The 23,411-nt window shown below is 36.5% G+C and overlaps 1 protein-coding gene across 1 annotated transcript in view; it reads right to left on the bottom strand.

Moving 5' to 3' along the window:
• Nucleotides 1-9,561: 9,561 nt before the first annotated feature.
• Nucleotides 9,562-23,411, bottom strand: part of LOC132097689 (chemokine-like protein TAFA-2) — a 76,341-nt gene continuing 62,491 nt past the window's right edge. Inside the window, exons 4-6 of the mRNA XM_059503563.1 lie at nt 16,914-17,063; nt 13,384-13,508; nt 9,562-10,371 (exon numbers count right to left, since the gene is read on the bottom strand). Of these exons, the coding sequence (XP_059359546.1) occupies nt 10,360-10,371; nt 13,384-13,508; nt 16,914-17,063 (287 nt within the window). The 3' untranslated portion in view covers nt 9,562-10,359. The remainder of the gene's footprint in view (nt 10,372-13,383; nt 13,509-16,913; nt 17,064-23,411) is intronic.

The raw sequence follows: 23,411 nt of genomic DNA, 5'->3' as shown, positions 1-23,411 counted from the left end.
AGTGCATTGTATTTTATTATTTACTGGGAAACAGCTTTATAGCTTTTGCTGTGAAATTGTAAACAATCCTTCAAAAAAAGTGCCAATGGCATGAAACCTGAATGGAACTCACAATTTAAAGTAAAATCCATCAGAAGGTTGTCCAGAAAAAAAATGGGACACACACAAAAAACCTGCTGTGCGAAAAAGAGCAGTGAATACTTAGAAAAAAAAGTGCATTTCAAATATCTACATTTACCTCTCTCATTCAGTCATAATTAGGCTGCACGACTGAATTTTGAACTGGTAAACGACAAACTGATCACAGAACATGTTTGTAAAGCTTTAAATGTTAACTGTTAAAAAGCAATGTTATCAGCTTTTACGACTAAACATTTGCAAACAACATTGTACTGGAGAATCTGCACAAATGAAAGTCTTAGGGGCCGTTCACATATCGCGCCTAAAACGCTTCTTTCCAAAGCGCTCGCGCAGAAGCGCCCCTGACTTTGCTAAGCAACCTCCTTGCTCTCTCCTTAAAGATGCGGAAATTTCAGCAAAGGATAAATGGATTTGTAGCTCAAAAAAATCGCTTGCAGTAGCTCTGCTACTAAATTTATTTCAAAATGGAAATCCATATACAACTATGATCAGCTGTTCCTTTCATCTTGACTGAGCTTTTAACGTTGTTACGGGAAAGGATGAAGCTGATTGGTTAGTTCTTGTCACATGACCCGCGGTGCGGTTGCGGCATTCTGAAAAGTTTAAATGTTTTTAACTCGATGCGGTGCGGTGTTGGAAATAACGAACTTGAGCGTGCAAAAGACGCGATATGTGAACGTCCCCTTAAACAGTGCAGTAGTGCAGAGTTTACAGGTTACTCTTCTTTTTTAAAGGCTCAATGTAAAGTACTCCCACATCACGCTGAATGCTGCAGACATAGACATCATATGATGTCTGCCACACTTTGGTCACCGCAGATTTGAAATATGCACGAAATGAGCCGCTTACGGCAAATAAAAGTTATTTAGCAACGAATCGATGACTAAATTAGTTGACAACTATTTTAATAATCGATTTTAATCGATTAAATCGATTCGTTGTTTCAGCTCTACTGTGCTGTATGCTTACTACTGGATTGGTGAGCTGCGTTACTGATCATAGATTTTGAAAACATGAAAAATAGCTCATGAACATGTTATTAAATTTTGACAAGGAATCAGTTCTTGTGCTGCTTCTGTAAAAATTGACATGCTGTATGGAAAAGTGTTTGTTTATATGTCGCAGCAGTGCATAATGCATCATATCATGAACAAGATGAATGGTTATCAAAGTATTTCTGACATGGTTTTCAATGCATCATTTTTTATTAAATCGCTGTATGTGGCAGAGATAGATCACACAGAACAGTGAAATCATTCACCGTGACATAAACCTCTCTATGGACAACTTCTTTTTAAAACTTAGCTTAACATTACTGTTTAGAAATTTGAGGTTGGTAAGATGTTGAAGTCTTATACTCACCAAGGCTGTATTTCTTTGATCAAAACTACTGTAGAAACTGTCATTTTATATTATTATAGATATCATTATAAATTAAAATAACTATTTGAATATATTTTAATATGTAATTTCTTCCTGTGATGGCAGCCATTACACCTGTCTTAAGTGTCAAATGATCCTTCAAAAACAATTCTAATATGCTTATTTGCTGCATTAAATAAAGAGATCGTCAGTGGCCCTTGTCTCTCATGTTGCTGCAAATCGCCAATTCTCATTGAAAATAAATGACTTCCAGTTGGTTTAGTCCTCTCTCTCTCTCTCTCTCTCTCTCTTTTCTGACTGTAGGCACATTTGGTGTGCTGTTTCTGTCACGGCCAGCTATGAAATAGTCCCTTTTTCTTGTGTTCTCAGTGTGTATTCTTCACAAAAATCCAGAACTGGAGAATAAATGTGTTTAGAGGATCCGTACAGCCAGTGAACATTGATATAATTGCTACCATTTTATCATTGTGTTCTCAAGTCATTTGTCTTGCTGTCTCCATCCTCTATTCTCAGGTTTTTTTCTTCTCACTGCTCTGGCTTACTAATTAAGCACCAGCACCATGGGACTCACTTGCTTCTCTCCCAAATACAGGTCACAAACTTCCACAACAGGAAACATCCTGGCACACACAGGAAGATGAAAAAGAGAACTGAAAATAGTCTTTTTGCAATTTCAAGTAAATCAGGTGAATTCTGCAATGCATCTAAATGGAAGGTTTTTGTTTATAACCAAAAACGCTGACATGATGAACAAGAGCAAGTTGCACAGATTTTAAGTTAGATTTTTTTTCTATCTGTGCCTTTAACCCCAGACAGAATTAATAATAATAATAATAATAATAATAATAATAATAATAACAGCTAATTGTTTCCAATTATCAATTATGCATTTTGTCAATTTATTTAGAGATAATAAAATTATTATTATTATTATTATTATTATTATTATTATTATTATTATTATTATTATATAAATTCTAATTAATCACCAGCAATAAATATTTATGTGCAGATGTGCATTCTCTCTAAATACTGATAAAACTGATATTTGTTAACTGAAAACAATTAACTGATAACTGTTAGTGGTAAATAACAACAACAATAACACTGACAACAACAACAAACCAATAATAAAAATAATGATAATATTTTTCTATTATATAAGCACCAACAATAGATATTTAATGCAAACATAGCATTCTCTTTTTTTCTCATAACAATTATTATTGTTGTTGTTGTCATTGTTATTGTAATATACCACTAATGTATAAATCAGCATAAATACAACAAAGATTGTGCCTCCCCTCATATCATCATGGTGTCAGAATATTCACAGAAGCAGGTGGCTAAGAGGGGACTGTTTCTGTGTATGATGAGGCACCTGAACTTATTAGAGCCTCATCAGCACTGCCATAAAGGCGTCCACATGTCTCTCTAACAGGACACGGGTCTCCCATGTGTATGACCAAGGTCTCCTTAAAGTCCAGGAAGGGTATGACATAGCAGGACCCTTATAGACAGAATGACCGCCTGGTCCTGTGGCTCTGGACCTAACGCCCCCTGCACAGCCTGACCTTCACTTCCCTATGGACACTGTAAATCCTTGTTATTTCATTTATAATAAAAGCCTGCTGTTAGTTTCTCACTGCAAATCCCACTGTGTTCGTTTGCTCTCTGCCTCACAAGAAATAATAGAGGTTCCAACTGCAAGCTTCTTTTCCAAGGGTTGGATTGTCTTTGTCAGAATGGTTCTGGATCAGAACTGATTGGTTGAGTGGTGAGTGTTCAGCGCTGGTTTATTCTGTACATCCACATAGGCCATTTTCTCAAAACCTTCTGGCCAGTGTGACATCTGTCAACATGATCTTCAACAGGAATTATCATACGCATTACATATTGTACATGTATATCATTAAGAATGTACTGGTTATTCCTGCTGTAAACACGGTTTAAACAAGCCTAAATTGGAGTTTAACTGGTTGAAGCTAGTCTAGTTGGTCTCTCAGTCTGGCAAAGCAGGTTTGAGCTGGTTTAAGTGCCCAAATCCTTTTATAACCAGCAAACCAAACTAAGACAAGCTTAGACCACCAACCACAGTGAGTTAAGTAGTGGTTGCCCCATACAGGTTTTTTGACGGCCGATGCTGGCTGATGTAATGCCGATATATATATGTGTGTGTGTACAAGTATATTTTTTATTTTATTTAAAATTTTTATTTATTTTCATTAATGTTTGAGAAGCTTGAAATAATTTGAAAATGAATTATATTAAAAATAAATGTGTAAACTAAACATACTTATACTTTAGATTGCAACATCCCTGATTCTATAATTCTATTACAGTATTATTACTTTTTTTTTTTTTTTACAAATAAAGAAATATTTTAAAATATATAAACAAAAAGAAAGTAAACACTGTAACCAACAGGGAACATGGTAATCTGGGAAGTTTGTGTGCATTTGGGAATCATATTTTTTCAACTAAAGCCAAGATTAATTTCACATGCAGCACGCAGTAAAAATTATATGAATATTACAGTGCATAAATCAGCATAGTTTGAAGTCACGAGGTTAAAGTTGATCGCATGTCTCCAGTGAAGCTGACCTCTCCTGTCCAGATTCCATTCGCATGGCACAAGATCTCACAGCTAAATTCGACTATGACTGGTTTGTGAAATAAAATTTTCATTAGTCATTTAAAGGTTTGTTTAAATGATATGCATATTTGCTGAATGGTGATGGCAAACGAGAAAGTATTATGTTTGCCTTTCTGTTACTAATAATATAAAAGCAATCATTAAAATCATTTTTGTTTACCTTTTAATTAATTTGTTCAACAGTTCTATCTGATTATTAGACAGCCTTCTATCTGTATTAGGTAGAACTGAATGATGACAGCAAACAAGAGGGAGACCATGAGCACTATAGACGTCTATGGTGAGCACTGTGTGCTCTGGCGCTGCCGTTCTCAACGCCATCAAAATAAAAGTCCCGCCTCGAACACATCGCCAAGCACAAAAACTTATCGGCCGATATAACGGCCTTGGCGATATATCAGTCGACCACTAGCGTTAAGCTTATTTTATTTACAATGTGCCCCTTATTAATGAAATCAATATTTATGAACCAATTTATATTGTGAAACCTATATATATATATATATATATATATATATATATATATATATATAGGTTTCACAATATATCTATATGTGTGTGTGTGTGTGTGTTTAATTTTTAATCTAATTATTTCTGGCCAGTGTTTTAAAAGCAGAATGAAACCCAATAATGTCACATTCTGAAAATGTCAATTATTATTAGTAGTAACAATTTCTTAAATGTTTTTTCCCCCTCTGAATTTTTCAGATACCAGCAGATGCCAGTTTTACAACCCTTTCCATAAACCATAAAGCATTCATATTGAGCTTTGGGTATGTAAAAAGATGGAAAGTGAAATATTTCACCAAACTCTACAACCCTGGACTAAACTAAACATTTCAGAGACTTTCAAAGTTTAAACCATATGACACACTCATAAAACTCATGTATCTCTCTCATCCTTTCTGTTTTTAATTTTTATCTCTCTTTCACTCATTCTGTTCATCTGTTGTTGCTCTGTACTCATCCTCTTCAGTGCTAATGGCTCTGTGACGGGGCCATCTGTTCAGACACACACACACACACACACACACACACTGGACTATGTGATGCTAAATGGCACTAGTGTCCTGGTATCTGATAATCACAACAAATTTAAATAGGGTGTGTAAATGTGTTAGCATAGGGCAAATGTGATCATTCTATAACATTACGCTGCATGGTTACTCTGGAGCAATGGACTGCAGACTAGAGCACATTAAACTACAAAGATGCACCACTGAACTACATTTGATGCATCATAAAACTTTAAAGTGCAACAACACCATAGCATAAAGTCCAGCATAAACCGCAGTATTAATTAAGCAATTAGACCACAGGATTAAACTCCAGCTCTGGAGATCACTGGATCACAGCGGTGGAAACTGTTGGCAGCATCTGAAGGAATTTGACCACAGGAGTCGTATTAGCTCGGCAAGTCCTATAGGACCAAATTAGAGCATTGGAATCTACAATCCCTCACACACTGAACTATTTTCTGCATGCCACTGGCACATTTTCATGAAAAGTCAAGGGATCTGGGTACAGACTCTTCCTAATGTGAATGAGGGGAAGCTTCATCTGTGCCAGCAGAAGTCTGGCCTATAAACCTATAGATGTGACTCAGATAGGGGCTGTTTATTTTAGGTTTGCCATTTTAAGCTTCTTGAGCAGTTAATATTTTATGTCCGCCACTGAATCAACAACATTCTCAGCATGGATTTTCCTAAAAAAAAAAAAATTATCAAGATATTTAGTTGTACATGACAGCCACAGAAACAATCATAAATAGGAATTTAGACCAAACGGGACCTTTTTAAAGGAGTCAAGCTACTTTTCATTGACTTTTCCACATATTTACACTTGTTCTTTCAGCATCACCAAGGACTGGATCTCCAGAGACATGATTAAACTTAGTAAATTTAGTCATGAAAATAATAAAATAAAAATGTGAACAGAGTACAAAAATCTCTCACTATTTATTAAAAATGTACTACTTCTATAACACATTTTAACATTTGAGATTATATAAATGATCTTTGCTCTGCATTTGAACTTTACTATATTTATTAAGCCTTTTTCCTCATGAAGACTGTTGGAATGTCCCCATAATTTCAGATTTTACTAACTTTGTTGAGGTTTTTGTTCCTCGCAATGTAGGAAAAACCTGAGTCCACTTGCTTGACCTCAAAGAAAAAACAACAACATTTTCTTAGACCATAGCAGTACTAGATTTAGTACTACTATTCCTGAATATTTAATGTCAACAAACACTTTGATGGGGAATGTTGTCTTGTTGAATCTGGAACAGCAGAATGACAGAGGGGTCAGTTAAATGTTACCATCATGCCAGCTGAATTATTAAGATCTGCTAGATTTAGCTGTGAGGTGTTTGGCTCCTGAAAGATCTCGGTGTCCTCTCACATTATTATGCTAGAGGGGCTCTACCCAAGAGCAGACAGAAAGATTTCTCCTCAATATTACTTGCTGTTTCTTTTATCCTTGTTGTCAGTGGCATACACCCAATTCACCTATTGGCTTGTCTCTGTTGTTCTAAACACCACAGGCCTCTCGGGCCTCTGGAGGGAACGACTCTTCTGTGAGCATGTTAAAAGCCAACTGCAGGTCACAAATATTTATCATCACTTTGCAATTTGGGGCTGAAACTTTCCATTTCTTCTACACTTGAAAAATGAATGTCCTTTCAGACATTGCTATAGGCTGCAGAATACTGTATGTGACAAACTCTCTCTCTCTCTTTCTCTTTCTCTCTCTCTCTCACACACACACACACACACACACACACAAACACACAGTTTAGTGTGTGTACTGTGTTTGTGTGCTGGGAGATTATTAATGCATCATAATTTAGCCGAAATGCATTAAAGCTCCAACCAGTGTTTTGATGCAAATTTCTATTAAAAAAACTATGAAGACAACACACACACACACAAACACACAGTTTAGTGTGTGTACTGTGTTTGTGTGCTGGGAGATTATTAATGCATCATAATTTAGCCGAAATGCATTAAAGCTCCAACCAGTGTTTTGATGCAAATTTCTATTCAAAAAACTATGAAGACAACATTTCCAATCTCTATCCAATCTTTCCTCTATTATTGTTCATCTGCCTGGCTGATATGAAAATAATGAGGAATGATGTGTTTTTATCAGCAAACAGTTATGTAGGTCACCGATGTTAAACTTCGGAATGGTGGAAGACACACTTACACAATCCAGCCAGATAAAGCATGATTAATATGCATTCCTCTGCGTGTCTTTGTAGCTATGTGTGTGTGATGGTGATAATGCTAATTTATAATCTACAGATGTTTTTGATTAAGCTGCTATCCTCTACCCACTTGTAATTTTATGCTGATTTATTCTGTAATGTTTGCATCTTTAAAGCAAAACCTTTAAATTAATTAAAATAATAATTTATTAAATAATAAGTGTTAAAATTCTGTTGTCACGGTCATGTGTGCATGTTAATCAAGCAAATTAGTCAAGAGTGCAAGTTCGGAATATCACCATGGCTGTTTTGGCTTTAGATAATCAGAGACATGCTGATATAAAGGGTGATACCACATGATATTGCTATGAACAGTTCAATAAACAACTTCTTGGAAATGGTATTGTGTCTATGTTGGTTGCATCAGTGATAAAAGTTCCAAATGAAGTCACAGGTAATTACCGATGTGCATTTAAGAGCAACACAGAGTAGCTAGAGTATATTTAGTTTCTAAATTTACTAGTGTTTTTGAACACATTGGTTTAGTGAATGATTCAAAGACTTACTCATAGTGACACTTTAAAAAATAACAGTTCTTCATTGGCATTAGTGGTTCCATGAAGGAAAACTAACATCCATGGAACCTTTCCATTCCACAAAAGCTTCTTCATAGTAGAAAAAAAGGTCTTTAGATTTTTTATGTTCAGATAAATGGTTATGTTAACTGCTCACTGAAAGCCTCTTTGGGAAACCAAAAATGGTTCTTGGAATTACAGTGGAAACCCAGTTTTGAACCTTTATTTTTAAGAGTGAATGAATCGATGTTCATTTCAAGAACTCTTAAAGACTATGTACAGTGCAGAAAGAGGCATCCCTGGAACACCCTCGTCCAATCAGACTCAAGAACCATAACTAATTGTATAGCCCTAACTATCTTGCAAAAGGCTGCAGGTAAGCATATACCTCACCTACATTTGTACATTTTTTTTATACACACCTATCATACAGCTTTCACATCTCATCACATTCATAAACAGTACATGCAAATCCTAGCATTAATGTTTTCTATATGTACATGTGCACTTTCATATACACATACAATGTATGTACAGTACCTACATGTATACGCACAGTCAAACAACAACAACCGTACAGTGATTCTTTCCCTCTTTATTTTTCGTCTTTCTTTCTTATTTATTCATCTTGCTCACATTTTATTTTCGTCTGTTGCTGTCAGTGTGTGCATGGTATCTCTCCTGGCCTTTTCCCTCTACCATCAGACTTCATTAAATCTGCCAGTTGTATTTGCATAAGCAGCACCAAGTCTCAACACCTACATCTCAGGGTGACGTGTCATTTCCTGGTGTGTGCGAATGAGAGAAAGACAGGCAGTGCCTGACAATATGTGTATGCAGCTTTGTTCACCTGTTTGTATTTTGCCAGATTCCCACTGATTCAAGGTAGCCCAACAATCCCAGATGCTTTAGAAGAGAGCTGCGCCTATTATTATTCCGCAATGTTCTGTTGAATTTTAAAACTCACAGTCTGGTTGTTGTGCGGGGGGGTATTTCTGCTACAGTGAGTTCCAGGATGTGTATGTGTGCTTCTGGGTGTGTGTTTCATGATATCATGTATTACGATATCAGCATGCATCTCCATACACGGCCTATGCATCATTTCACTTTCAAATTTCTCTCTTTGTGCACCTCTTACTCTCTCTCTGTCTCTGTGCTGCTGCCGTTGTGGTTTGTATTAATGAATTTTATTTTGGGCTAATTTCTTTAATCTCTTAATGACATGCACAAACATTCTCAAGATTTCCTCAAAGCTAAATGGCATGTGCATTGAACAGATCTGAGCATTTGATTAGACAAAAGCAAATCCCATTTTGTTGTCAGAAAGGGAAGGACAGAGAGAGGTGGTGCATAGAGAGCGTATATTTACACTGTAAAGAGTTATTTTAGATCCTTTTGAAACATGAGGGTGTGACTGCAGTTTTGTCTTAAGGCGTAAAGGTCAGAAAGCATGATACATTTATAATGCTGATTATGTTATTTTCCTGCCTATCAGTATTGGTGGAGGAAAACTGAATAAATCATATTATTTGTGGCACAACAAGCCATTAGGTTTCACTAGCTTGCAGCCTCTGAAATCAGAGTATGGAGAAAAATAATTTTCAAAATTTTTAATTATTGTATATAATACTGACACATGTACTCGATAGCAGTTACCAGGCTGGATAAAAACATTGATAATAAAAGTGATAACCTTTAAACTTTATTCTGCTTGTTTTGAGAATAACACTTTGATCTTTTACACTTTTACATTTTCTAGAATACACTGGTACATCTAATCTGTTATTTCAGACTGTGGGCTTGAAAAGCTTTAATTTCAAAACAAACAATATACAGAAGATGAGTCCGTTAAAGGTCCTGATCGATTTTACATGTTTAAATGCTGTTTAAAGAATTCCACAAGAAATGATCAGACCTTCTGATCGGGGAAAAGCAGGGATGGATATGGATTTGCCAGAAGAACTGAAGGACAAGGAAGGAGAGCATGTTGCTGATTAGCTTAAACTCCATTGGGTTGCACTTGTATAGATGATCCAAACATCTTCTGTAAAAAAAAAGAAAACAAAAAAACAACAACAACTGCGTACGTACATCGAGACCCCCCAGCCAACACATTCCAGAGGTTGTGGATCCACACCCAGGAGATTGAGCATCCGGAAGGCCAGGGGGTCTATTGAGGAGGACACATTAACTTCAGGATGGTCCTAATGTTTATGTTGGATATATTTCTGGAGCTCAGTCTGTTCCTCAGATGTTCTGATTGCAAGTAATTTTCATATGACTAATACTAATCGATCCTGTTAGCTGAAGCTCAATGCTGTCTCTAGTTAGTCTTCACTTTCAGCACTTTTGTCCCCAGTAAGTTGGGTCTGGTGGTTCCTTGGAGCGTAGAACTACCGGGTCACCTGAAACAGAGAACAAGGAAGAGTTTATGTTTGACAGTTTGGGGTATTTTCCCATTTGACACACCTGCACATTTGCACATCTGATTCCAATAACTCCAAAATATTAATCAATATGAACTATATGTCCCCATTTTGTGCAGAGGAACAAGTTGCCTGGTTCTCCATCTCTGTTAGAACAGATTTCATTAATGCTTGACATTTATCTGCACAGACTTCTTGTCCTGGCCGCTGATGGGCATGGTCCGCTGGAGCTGTGGGAGAAACAGTTGGCGCCCAAGCAAACTCATTCATTTAGAACTTGGCACCATGCCTTGCAAGTTGGCACAGAGGGACGACTGAAGAGAGTGGCATGGCACGATGCCTGATACTTGATCCACCCTCTCAGTCTTCCTCTTTCTTTCATCTTCCCGGTGTCTCTTTCAGTTTTGGCAAGGTTTATGTTGCAAGAGGTGTGCTGGCATAGAACGAACAGTTACCATGCTGATCAATCATTATAAACATCCATACCTGATCAAAGCAACTCTCTTATATTCTTACACCAAATCTTTCTTTCTTGGAATATATAAGATCTCCAGCTTCTTTCTCTTGATTTCTGTTTCTTTTAATGTGATGTATCATTTGCATGTAAGATCACATTAATCTTGGTTAAAAGTTTTGATCAGCATGTGGTCCAATACTGAATACAAACTTAGAGACGTGAGATCACTTTAAAACATTTCAGATTGAGTTAAAGAGCTGCAGGTTCAGTGCTGTAGGTCTCATTCTGAGCACAGTTGCATCTGTAATGAGAATTAATGTGTTTGTGTGGGTTTATGTACAGTAGCTGTACTTTTATAGGACCTGATAAAACCTCTGGGGATGTTCTCAAAGGTAAAAATTATTCATAAAGTAAATAACATTTTTGTTTTTCATATAAAAAGACAATATACATGCTGTAATATAACTTTTTAAGAAAATGTGAGTGCTACCATGAGGCTGTAGGGTATTTTGGCTGGTTTTTACTGGGTGGTTTGGGTGTTGCTATGGAGGTGTTTATTTCTTGGAACATTGGGTGGTTGCTTGAGCCAAAAGAGAGACAAGTCTTTATGCTTTTTTGTTAGCAGGCACTACTAACAATAAGCTTTGGGTCAGATTTTGTCTACATTGTGGGAACAAGATCTCCCTACAGAGAGAGACAGATAGAATGTGTGTGCATGTGTAAGACAGAAAAATGTGACAGAGGGCTGTGGGTGTGTGTAACCCCTCTCTCCCGGGTCCTCGCCGCCGCACCTCATTCATGTTCCGAGTGGGGTTTGTACCCGGGTCTCCGGCATGGGAGGCGGACGCACTAACAAGGAGGCTAAATGGCTACAGCCACCAGCGTCAGTCGCTAGTGTGTCTCTCGAGGTCGGGAGTGAGGTTTACCAGCACAGCACTACTCGCTGGCCTCCGTTACATGTGCATGGTCCAAAAACTCATTTTAACACACACACACACACACACACACACACACACACACACACACACACACACACACACACACACACACACACACACACACACACACACACAATTTCACCACATCTAAAGAAACATCACATGCATTAAAAACACTTCAGCACACACATGTAGGTTCAAATGAACTCACTATGATGAAATATGGACCAGTGTTGTGTGTGCATTTTATGTTATGAGAGGTATGATGGCACAGAATAACTTAGCAGTCATTGATCATACCAGACTCTATCTTCTCCTCCTCTTCTGCTCTACTCTAGGGTTTTTTATTTTATTTTTTATAGAACTCTTTAAAAAAAACTATTTAATTTAGCATGACTCTTTTTTTTTACAGTAATGGATGAAAACTCTTCAGATACATCCCCATGTATTGTTCTCTACAAATAAAACAGAGTAGAAGCTTACTAAGTCTAGAAAATGTATATCTTTCAAAACTTTTAATTGGAAATTTCAAAATTTAGAGCTGCAGTTTGTGGAAATACATATTCTACTGGTTAATATTGTAATAATAATATATGTAGTTGTGTGCATAATTTGATTTGAGTCCTGGATACTTTCTCTCCGCGAGAGTCCAAAATTAACTTTCTGTCACACTTGATGTTGGGTGAACTGACAAAAATTGCCAGTAATACGTTTAATAAAGGTCTTACTGATTTTGAATACATTAGGGTAGTAAAATACAAAATAGCCTAATGCATAGTGCCTAATGCATAGTGCATATATATATATATAAATATAAATATACACATTTCCTCAAATTTTCCACTTGGCAAGAGTAAATTTTGTACCCTGCTCTCCAGTGACTAGAGATCAGAATAAATGTTGACTTCAAGTCTTCTGGTCACTTCATTTTATTTAATGCTTTGTTCTGCCTTTGACTTTTTCTTTTGAGAACAGTCTCAGTCAGTCACTTCACATCTGTCACTCATATCATAAGTGCTTGTGTGTTTGTTGCTGTGCTTGTCTCTCTCTCTGTCTCTGTCTCTCTTTGTCAAAATTCAAGAAGCTTTATTGGCAGGATAAAAAGAGGTTGTCTCTGTTTCTCTGTTTTGTACATCTTTTTTTCCTAATTCAGGCTGTACTGTGTTTGATGTCAGTTCCAACAAACTCCAGATTTTCTCCACATGAACTCCTAAGGTATGGTACAGAGCGTGTTCACAACAAGAGGAATTAGGTCACTGAGAGAAAGAAAGACAGGCTTTGTTCCAAAATCTAGTGTGCTGCCTAGCTAGACCACAATTTAAATACTGAGAGACGCATTTTAGCCACATTCTTAGGCATCATATATATATCAGATAATGTGAATTATGAACAAAAAAAAAAAATAGATAGATAGATAAAATAAGTAAAAAATATTGACTGTTTTACTAGATATTTCTGTGTGATTTGTCTTATGCTGGAGTGTTGCACTTGGGAGTTTGAATTACCCTGACAGTTTTTAAAGTTACGGTATTCCACAGGTCAAAAGGTGAGTGTTTTGAGGTGTATGTGCATGTATGTGTGGGAATGTATACTAACCTTGGTGGTCTTCACCTTGTTTCCTGTGCTGCAGCTCCAGCCTGTGAGGTCAGGCAGGACTTTACACTCCTCACCATCCAGACACGGCTGCATCTGACACCACCACTTCTGAGCTACTATAGACGCTACACACACATCACAGGGAACATGAACAAGTACAGGTCAGTGAAGGTCAGTACACAGACACAATAACTTAAAAGAAGTAGGGGTCATATCATGGAATGGAAGCAAGCTAATTTTGCATTGTTTCTAGATGGGTGTAAGACCTACTACTCTGCATTTCCTTTTGAAGAAACTCACTGTTAGAAACGTATCCCTAGGGCTGGGCGATATGTAGCAAAAAATATATCTCAATATATTTAGCTATATCTCGATATATGATATATATCTCAATATCTTTACAAGAAAAATAACCCCACAAAAACTACTGCAAACACAAATATGCCAAATATTACATGTTAAGGGCCCTATGAAAAGTTTTATTTTTTCTTCATCATATGTTTTATTGTTACCTAATTCTGTGTTTTAGCATGTGTAATTATTTAAATGCATAAAAACAACTTAATTTTTTTAAATTTTTAAATAGCCTTGGTATTTACATTTTTCTAGTTATCAAATGAAGGCATGAAACATTCATTTAATTTATCTTTTAATTATTGAAAATTAAGCAAACTTTATTTTTTTTGGTAAACAAAGGGGATTTACTATTAAAAATAAAACATGGAAGAAATGTTATGTGATTATTCCATAAAAATTTATGTTTGTTTCATTTTATTAGTAGTAGCAGTATGATATGTACATTCTGCTGAACAATAGAAATAGATTTCTGGCAAATACTTGTCTTTAAACTGCGTAAACCAGACTTTTATTTTGATAGGTTACTGTACCTTTACAGTTCTGTGTATGTGATACTACAGTCTATGATGTGATATATGACGCTAGTTTTACTAAAATCAAATGGTCAAATGCTCATGAAGTGAGTCTCAGTGCAGTTCTGGAGATGTTCCTCATGTGTTTACGTCCTAATTTAGTGAGACGAGAAATCACCAGAGCGTCACACGCGCTTCTGTGTGTCGACGACGCGCTTCTGCGCCATTCATCAACACACACATGTAGAACATGCAGGATTCATATTTAAATAGACTTTTCCGGCTTAATATTTACAGATATTAGTCCATATCGTGATTTGATGTGAGTGCAATGACCGACTTTTGATTAACTCATTAAAAATGTGACAAATTCCGTGACATTCCGCGTTAAACTGTAAATTCCGTTTTTATGACTGGATTCCGCGATTCCAATCCACGTTTTCTGCATCGCGGAAATCATAGGGCCCTACAGTAGACATCTGCCTGCTGTTTGTCCGACGCCTTAAAACCGAAGTATCTCCATATAATGGAGCCAGTTGTCCTTTTTTTTAGACTAGTTCTGTAGCCTCAGGGTTGGTTGCGGATGACGTCATGTTCAATGACACAACACGCGAGGGGAGGGGGAACAAAATCAAGGAGGCGGGGACAAGCACAGCACAGAGAAGGCAAACAAGCAAAGTGGCGAAATCAGAATAAAATATAAACAATATATTGATATATACAATATGTCAAAATCCATATCGTGTTTAAAAAATATCTCAATATATTTTAAATATCAAGATATCGCCCACCCCTAATTATACCACTGCGGCTGAGGGTGAGCTAATTATACATCTGGGACTACTGGACTTAGAAGGGGATCTGATAGACTGGGAAACAAATCTGGAGGTCGACTTTCTTCCTCTCCTCTCTCCTTCATCCCCGCTGGTCCTGCCCAGCCCTGAGTGGGCTCCCGTTTTCCAGTCCAGCCAGGAGTGGGCTCTGATCTGCATGGGCAGCCCTGAGAGCCCAAAGGCTCATGAATGAACACCCACCCACCCGCTCCTGCCTCCTGCACCGCTGTCATCTGGCAGCCCCTCTGCTCGTCCTCAGCCTACCATCTATACAGTGCTAGCTCCGCGGGACTGCCATCCTTCATCATTGCCACCTCCACCTTGGTCACCAGAGCCCTTGGCTCCACCCTGGCAACCCGGATTCTCTGCATCCCCCTGGAGTCAGCAGTCATTCCTCCTCCATGGATCCTTCCTCTGTTGGCTCCACCATCTTGGCTGTGGTCTGGGTCCAGCTTGGCTCCTCCCTCCATTATTATCTAACTGGACTCTGTTTGCCATCCCACTCCCAGGTGTACGTCCTCCTCCCGAGCCTCCTCTCAAGTTCACAACCATGCCTCCCTCCCTACATCCCCTGTAGTTCTAAAGCACGAGGACATGTCTTCAGGGAGGGGGGTGATTTGTCAGGATCATGGACCTATTTTGTTGTGTTTTGCCCCTGTTTTTGTTCTTTTGTTCCATTAGCTGGTGATGTTTTTGTCCTCGTTTAGTTTAGTCATTCAGTGCACCTGTGTTTGTTAATTATCCCTAGCATTTTATTGTCTGTGCAGTTCTACTCTGTTGGATCTACTTGTTGTGTACGTGTGTTCGCTACAGTGCACATTGTGTGGATTTCCCCTGTGTTCCTTGGATTTAAGACTGTTTACGTTTCTTAGTGCCTCCTGCATGCTTCCATAACAGCATATTGTGACAATTATTAGGGCTGTTGATTTAACTTGTTAATTTAGTGCACTTAATTATAAAGAAATTCATGCATTTAATCATGCTCCCTGACATGTACAATGCTAAAAGTGATACGCTTCACCAAATCATGCTTATCGAGAGCAGACAGAATAGATTAACTACTTAAACATGATGTGTACTTGTGCTCAAAAACAGCTGGATGGAATGTAACAGAATGCATTTTTGAAAGTTGAACTCTTTCAACTATGCACATGAAATCTTAAAAATGTGCTAATTACAATGCAAGATGTGATACAACCAAAAACGACCAGCTTTCATCCATCAATAATTAGTTATAATTAATGTAATTAATTCCATAAAAATTTAAGCCCTACAAATTAAGGGTGTTTAATATCTCAGTTAAAATTATAAGTGGACTCCATGGAAAGAAAAAATAAAAATACAAATGATATGACCCCTTTAAATACAGAGGATCATGGAGCAGCTCAGGAGCAAGAAAATGGCAAACAGATGAGGGGCTATTTGAGATGATACAGAGAGAAAGAATGAAGCATGAGATGGGGTGAAACATGGCTTATTTGACATTTCCTCTCACGCAGAAAGCTGTGAGTAGAGACACTTGAGCTATTTTTTCCTGAGCTTACAGTCAGGCAAAATAAGATAACGATCGGTTTCTCTGTCAAGTGGACAGTGTTGACACAATATTAAATGAAACAGCCAGACAGCTGAGGGAGACAAAGAGACCGAAAGACAAAGAATGAGAGAAAAAGAGAGAGGTGGAGTAAAAGAATGAAAAAATGCAGGGCACAATTTCTCATTGAACCCTTTAATCTTGTGTACATAGGGGCAAATTTCTGAAACATTACAGTTCATCCAAACACTATATACATGGAAATAGGAATTGAAATGAATTGAAGGTCCATTTTACCATCCACACAGGAGGGTGCAGCCCTTGTTGTTCCAGCGACTTGTCCTGGGAAGCAGGAACACTTAACCGTCTGTGATCGCTCCTCAATCTTATTTCTGTTACAGCAGCGGTGGGCTGCAATCACCTCACATGTGCCAGCCTTCACGTGCACTGCAACAAAAAAGACACACACACATTTCATAAGAACATTTGTCTCTGAATGACATTGCAGTCAGCATCTCATTTACACAGGCACACCTGCAGTCAGTCATTTCACCACAGTCGGTTACTGCATGCACATATTGTCCTGCTCTTATGCTAGGTACAGCTTTGTTTTATGCAATATTTATAGTTAGAGTGTTAATCAATAACTTTTCATAAGATTAACTGAATACATTTAGTAAGAAATGTAGTCATTAATTTAATAAAATAATAAATTTAGTACAATTTTTCATTGTAATTAAATTGTTATTTCAATTTAATCACATTTTATTTAAATTTAGTTGTTTTTTAAAGGACATATTTTAGTGTTTCATGTTTTTTTCAGTGTTTTTTATTAGCTTCCACCATTAGCAAATTGTTTTATGATGTTTTGTCATTTAAAAATAGTTGTATGGTTTAAGTACACTAAAAAACGACGTAGAAACCATTTTCACTCAGAAATTGCTAGTAAATTTCACAATTCATTACACAGAAATGACAAGAAACACACTGAATTAAACATGACACGTTGAAGTAGAAAGACTGAAACTCTATGACTATGACTCCAATAATCTTATGTTGCAAAAAACATTTTTTAACATTCATTTTGCACACAGGTCAGGGGGCGTGTGGCAATTTTTTATTGTGTTATTCTTAATATACCACAACCATAACTTCTAGCTATTTTCATAGCAATACTTTAGTCTGTCCAAAGAATCTAGGCCTGTTTTTCTAATGCAGGAAACATACAAGCTTTGCCCAGTATTTTTTGAGAACTTTAATTAAAGCTCTGAGGGTCACAGAGATGAAAAGAAGACATAACCAAAAAATTAATAACTGAACTGCTCTGGGTGCCCGACGGCTACTTGGTAGGCCTTCAAAATGATTGAAATTCTAGCAGAGATCTTCACCATCTCACTATCATCTCAATATCACGTCAATGAAAAGTGTTTTTCTCTTTCCGAGTGTTTGAAATTTGTAGACATGCCTTTGAAACATTCAAACTGAAGCTGCAAGACAGAAAAACACAGAGTTCTATTAGAGAAAAGAGAAAATGCTACTAATGAGTGAGAAACAAACGTCTGCATTCATTTTTTTAAAGATCGCTCTTGATCTTTCTCAATCCACCCACCTTGTCTGAAGCATTCAAAACAGTTTATAGTGGATCAGTGCAGCTCAGTGACTTTCACCCTACAAACACCAGAGGCTTCAGCTGAAATTTAGTCTGAGATTTTGAACATTCCCCTTAATGGCTGGAGCGGGTTTAGCATCAGCCGCCGCGTTTACGGGGGATACTCTTCTAACTGTTAGGTGGTATAAAGTTTCTGATCCCTGTTTGTGGAGGGAATTTTAGTATAGGCACTGTTATGTGGACTTGCACATAGATCGATACTGCAGCTTTGGGGTACTTTTTTTAGTATCGCCCAAAATAAAACCTCTGAATCTGTACTGGGCCCTCTATTCCAAATCTCACTTGTTTGTTCCAGATTTATTGGTCATGAAAGCAAGTTGTGCATTACATTTTGCCTTTAGTTTTCAAGAATTTTTTTTTTCTAAAGCCAGCTGTTTGTTCCAGTTAGTTTTTTTTTAAGGTTTTGGATATGTACACCATGACATCATAATTCTGTTGCTGGACTTCCTCTATAAATAATAATAAATATGCAGTTTTTTTCCCTCTTACCCCATTGAAATGGTTTTGTCTTCTTTACCTTAAATAGAGGTAAATAAATATGAAAAAACATGAATTTACTTTTAAAACAAGAAAAAAATCCAGATGTATTGCATAAAATATAGGACTCTGTTCCTTGAAATCAAGAAAAAATATTGATTAAATGAATAGATTTTTGCATTGTACAAACATTCTGAATTGGACTCGGTGTGAATAGTTTCAGGACAGATTTTATTCTGTACTTTTGTGCCATTTAATTGCATCAGACCTTGTGTGATAAGACCTTGACCAGCAACAGAACATGAGGAACAGGCTAAGCAATGGAACCGCTGTGATGTACACGACTAAAATGAACCAACCAACATGATCAAATGTTACAATAGTGTTCGAATGGAATGACCTTTAGCTAGTTGGAAGAGGAAATTCTTGTGAGTGCCAGAATGAAATATCCTTCAGAACAGAGCATGCTTTATGTTGCTTTTGGAATAGCCCTGTCCTTCAGTGGATGGGCTGTGCAGGGAGAAACAGCTAATCAATTCATTCTCCGCACACATTACCTCACATCAGATTAATCCATCCTGACTGGGTCAAAATGGGGGTTGACGCTGCTGGTCAACAGCCTGTGCTGTGTGTGTGTGTGCGAAATGTGTAAATGTCAACCGTCCCGAGAGATCGACCTCTCAGCTGAGAAACGGTTCTTTCAACCATATTCTTTCTCATCATGCATCTCACTAACTGCAGTGACAGGGCATTTCATTTCTGTGTTCCCAACATGATGGGATTCCACAATATGGCCCCTGAAGATTTGAACGGAGGCGTTGTTTTCACACACACACTGTCATACAGCACCCGGGAGGTGTTTGGGTCGGGGGTCTGGGAGTGTGTGTTTGTCCTAGGGGAATTATGTTTCTTTATTCCTTCTTTCTCTTCATTTCTTGCTTTCTCACCTGACACTTTCTCTTTCCTCTACCTCTCTCTTGGCCTGGGTTTCCATTTCTGTCTTTCAATTTAGCATTTCACAATTTCCTATTTGGCTATTTCCTATGTATGTATGTATGTATGTATGTATATATGTATGTATGTATGTATGTATGTATGTATCATCTATAGATAGAAATATTTTATATATTAAACATATTATCAAAAAATATAATATTATCTTATCATTTAATGTACTTTTATGGATTCAGCAGATGCTTTTACCCATAGCAACTAACAAAAGAGGAACTAAGGCAATTTGACTTAGAATCAACAATATTTGTAGCATACTATATACAGTATATATACACTACCGTTTAAAAGTGTGGGGTCAGTAAGATTTTTTTATATTTTTTTAACAAAATTGCTAGTCCTCATCAAGGCAAAAATACAGAAAAAAAACCCTGTTATTTTATGAAATATTATTGCAATACATATATATATATATATATATATATATATATATATATATATATATATATATATATATATATATATATATTATAAAATATAATTTATTCCTGTGATCAAAGCTGAATTTTCAGCATCATTACCCCAGTCTTCAGTGTCACATGATCCTTCATTCATAATCATTCATAATTTTATTCAGCAGGGATGTGTTAAATGGATAAAAAGTGATAGTAAAGACTCATATTGTTAGAAAAGATTTAAATTTTAAATAAATGCTGTTCTTTTTAACCTATTATTCATAAAAGAATCCAGGAAAAAAGTATCAGTTTCCAAACAAAACAACAACAACAAAACATAAAGCAGCACAGCTGTTTCCAACACTGATAAAAAATAAAAAAAAAACGCATATTATAATGACTTCTGAAGGATCATGTGACGCTGAAGACTGGAGTAATGGCTGATGAAAATTCAGCTTTGATCACAGAAATAAATTATATTTTAAAGTATATTCAAACAGAAAAAAACAATTTTAGAAATTTAAATAATAGCTCACAATATTCAAGGTTTCTATCTATTGACAGACAGATATTTAATGAATATTTTATTAATAAATATGCTACATTTTAAATATTTATGCAATAATATACAATACAGTATATATTATTCTCTTAACAATTGTTTTCCCCCTTTTATTTCAGAATCTGTTTTACAGTGAGACTGAGATGTTCTCTCAGTTTCTGTGTGGTTTCCGCTCTGCTTCTTTTAATACCAACTTATTAAAGTCCACTGATTGAAATGTCAAGATGTAAATATTGTGAGTGTTGGATCCTCTAAGTTGGGTGAATTATATTACTCAGTCATTACAGACAGAAAACCTTCAATTTGTGAGGGAAAAATTGCGTAGCTCAGAGGGAGTGTCGCCCAAATCAGCTCTAAATGCCATAATGCAAATTTTTGTGTAATCAGAATGAGAGGGCGAAGGCTTTCCTGTATCATGGGACCACAAGACGGCAGGGAGATGGGCTTGATGCATCAGAAATCATCAGGATGGAAGGAAAAAGATTTGTATTCTCCACCTTACTAGCCACAGGAGATGCTGATAATTGCTCAGTATGTTAATGATATCTTCATGGTGCTTGCCGGATTTACCAAGACAGCTCACTTAGTCTCAAGAAACTCTCTGTCTTGGGCTCTCATGCATCACTGCTCTTCTTTTGAGATCTCCAGGTTTATATCCTGCCCAAAGCTAATACATCACACACAGTGTCCACCACATTATTCCACTCATATAACTTTTAATATCTTGATGATATTTGGTTTAAAATAAAAAGTTTCATCGAATGATGAATTATAGTACAATTCATTAAACAAACTAATTCTATCCCTCACAGCCTTGTTTTCATTCCTGCCCAAAATTAAATATGGTACTACCCTGACTAAGGTCTATTAAGTTAATTTCACATTTGAGAATTAGAATTTAAAAGGCTTTCTTATTTAAATTCTGAATAACATATCACAACACATTACTGTAATTGCTAGTGGTCATTACAATGATGATGATGGGAAGTTTTTGATATGCCAACACAAAACAGTCTTCAAGAGTCAGTTTATCTATCCCACACTGATCGCACACTGATATATCAAACAGTTTCTCGTTCAAAGAGCTCAAATGTCTGTAGGGAAACCGACAGTCATTATGTCTCTGAAGCCGCATCCCCTGTGGCGTAGCTTTAAAATGGGCTTTTTAAGAAGAAGAGCCCTCAAATGCATAAACATATTCATATACACATGCACGAAGAGGAGCTAATGGTTTTACAGATGCTTTTATGGGGTTCACACGAAATGAAATAACTGATTTTAAAAAAAGGACACACAGTTTTCAATTTGTTAAATTCATAGTAAAATGTGTTGGTTTAGTACACGAATCCAGGTGAAACACCTCTGAATCAAAGGGTTTATATTTAAAAAACCTTGTGTGATATTGCTGTGCTGGATCTAAACTGTGGAGGAAGGAAGATCTTCTGGAGATTGACAATATCTATAACTCTCTATATCAAATTAAACCTCATATCGTACAGATAGAGAGACAGAGGGAGAAAGGAAGAGGGAATAAAACAATATATATCTATCAAAGAGAAGTGTAGCGAGAAGAGCACAAAGCTATTGTTGAAGTTACTGTGTTATACTAGCAGGTCTTAAGCTTTCATTTCGTTAACGTTCTTTTGGATGGCTTTAATATAACACTGAATTCGCTATGCTTGTGTGTGTAGAACTCAATTGTTTGTTCACTTCACTGCAATACACTGTACGCAGATTCCTGGCAGGTTTTATGAAACAATGCAATGAACACAAACACGTTCTCATGTACCATTAACCTGTCTGACTGTAATGGCTTTTTATCGCTCAATCTGTAGGTTTGAAAGCACATTCAAATTGAAATGATTTCTTAGCAATTCAAACAAAAAGACATAGAAAACTACTGCACTGAGGCAGCGAGAAATAATGTCTTAACAAGTGCTAGAAATGTGAGGGTACAAAGGCCATGTGTTGTGTTTTGGCCATTTTATTTTTCAGTAGTATGCCCTTCTTCATTTTACATCTAATCAATATTCTCTGAATTTGCCATGGTTTAGGGTTTTGCGGGTGTCTCTTATGTGAGTTGATTTTCAATAGACCTTAAAGATTTCAACTATTATATTTTTTATATGAAGGCCACGTTAAATAATATATACAATATACAATAAATAAATAACAAAACCTGAAAATTATAAAAATTGTAAATATTTATTGTGAATGTCAAGTTAATGTACAGTACTTGCTCACCAAGGAGTCAACATTGTCCCTAAAGAACACGCTTGAAGTGAAATATGTGATGTGAGAACAAAACAATGAAAAATCACGGTAAATTTCATATGAACTGAATATTTTTATTATGCATCATTTCCCAAATTTGTGACTAACTTAAAAATGACTTAATTCTATCATATGTCCATAGTTATTCTTTTGCTTAAATGCGTATATTTTGAATGGATGGATGGATGAATGAGATCCAAAAGTATCCATAGTTAAATAAACACCATAGTACACTTAAGCACAATTCTCCAATAGTCTTGCAGGGAATAACTCATCTACCAAAATTTGTTAGTTCATCACAACAATATTGCTCTAGACACATTTTAACATAATTTCAGATTATCCATAAAGCAGAATCTCTTTGCTCACTGTGACTGTCTGTGTGCATTTGAAGTAGTTTGTAATAC

The sequence above is a fragment of the Carassius carassius genome, chromosome 21 (assembly GCF_963082965.1).
Source record: "Carassius carassius chromosome 21, fCarCar2.1, whole genome shotgun sequence".
Classification (NCBI taxonomy): Eukaryota; Metazoa; Chordata; class Actinopteri; order Cypriniformes; family Cyprinidae; genus Carassius; species Carassius carassius.
This window is presented reverse-complemented; position numbering and strand designations above follow the sequence as displayed.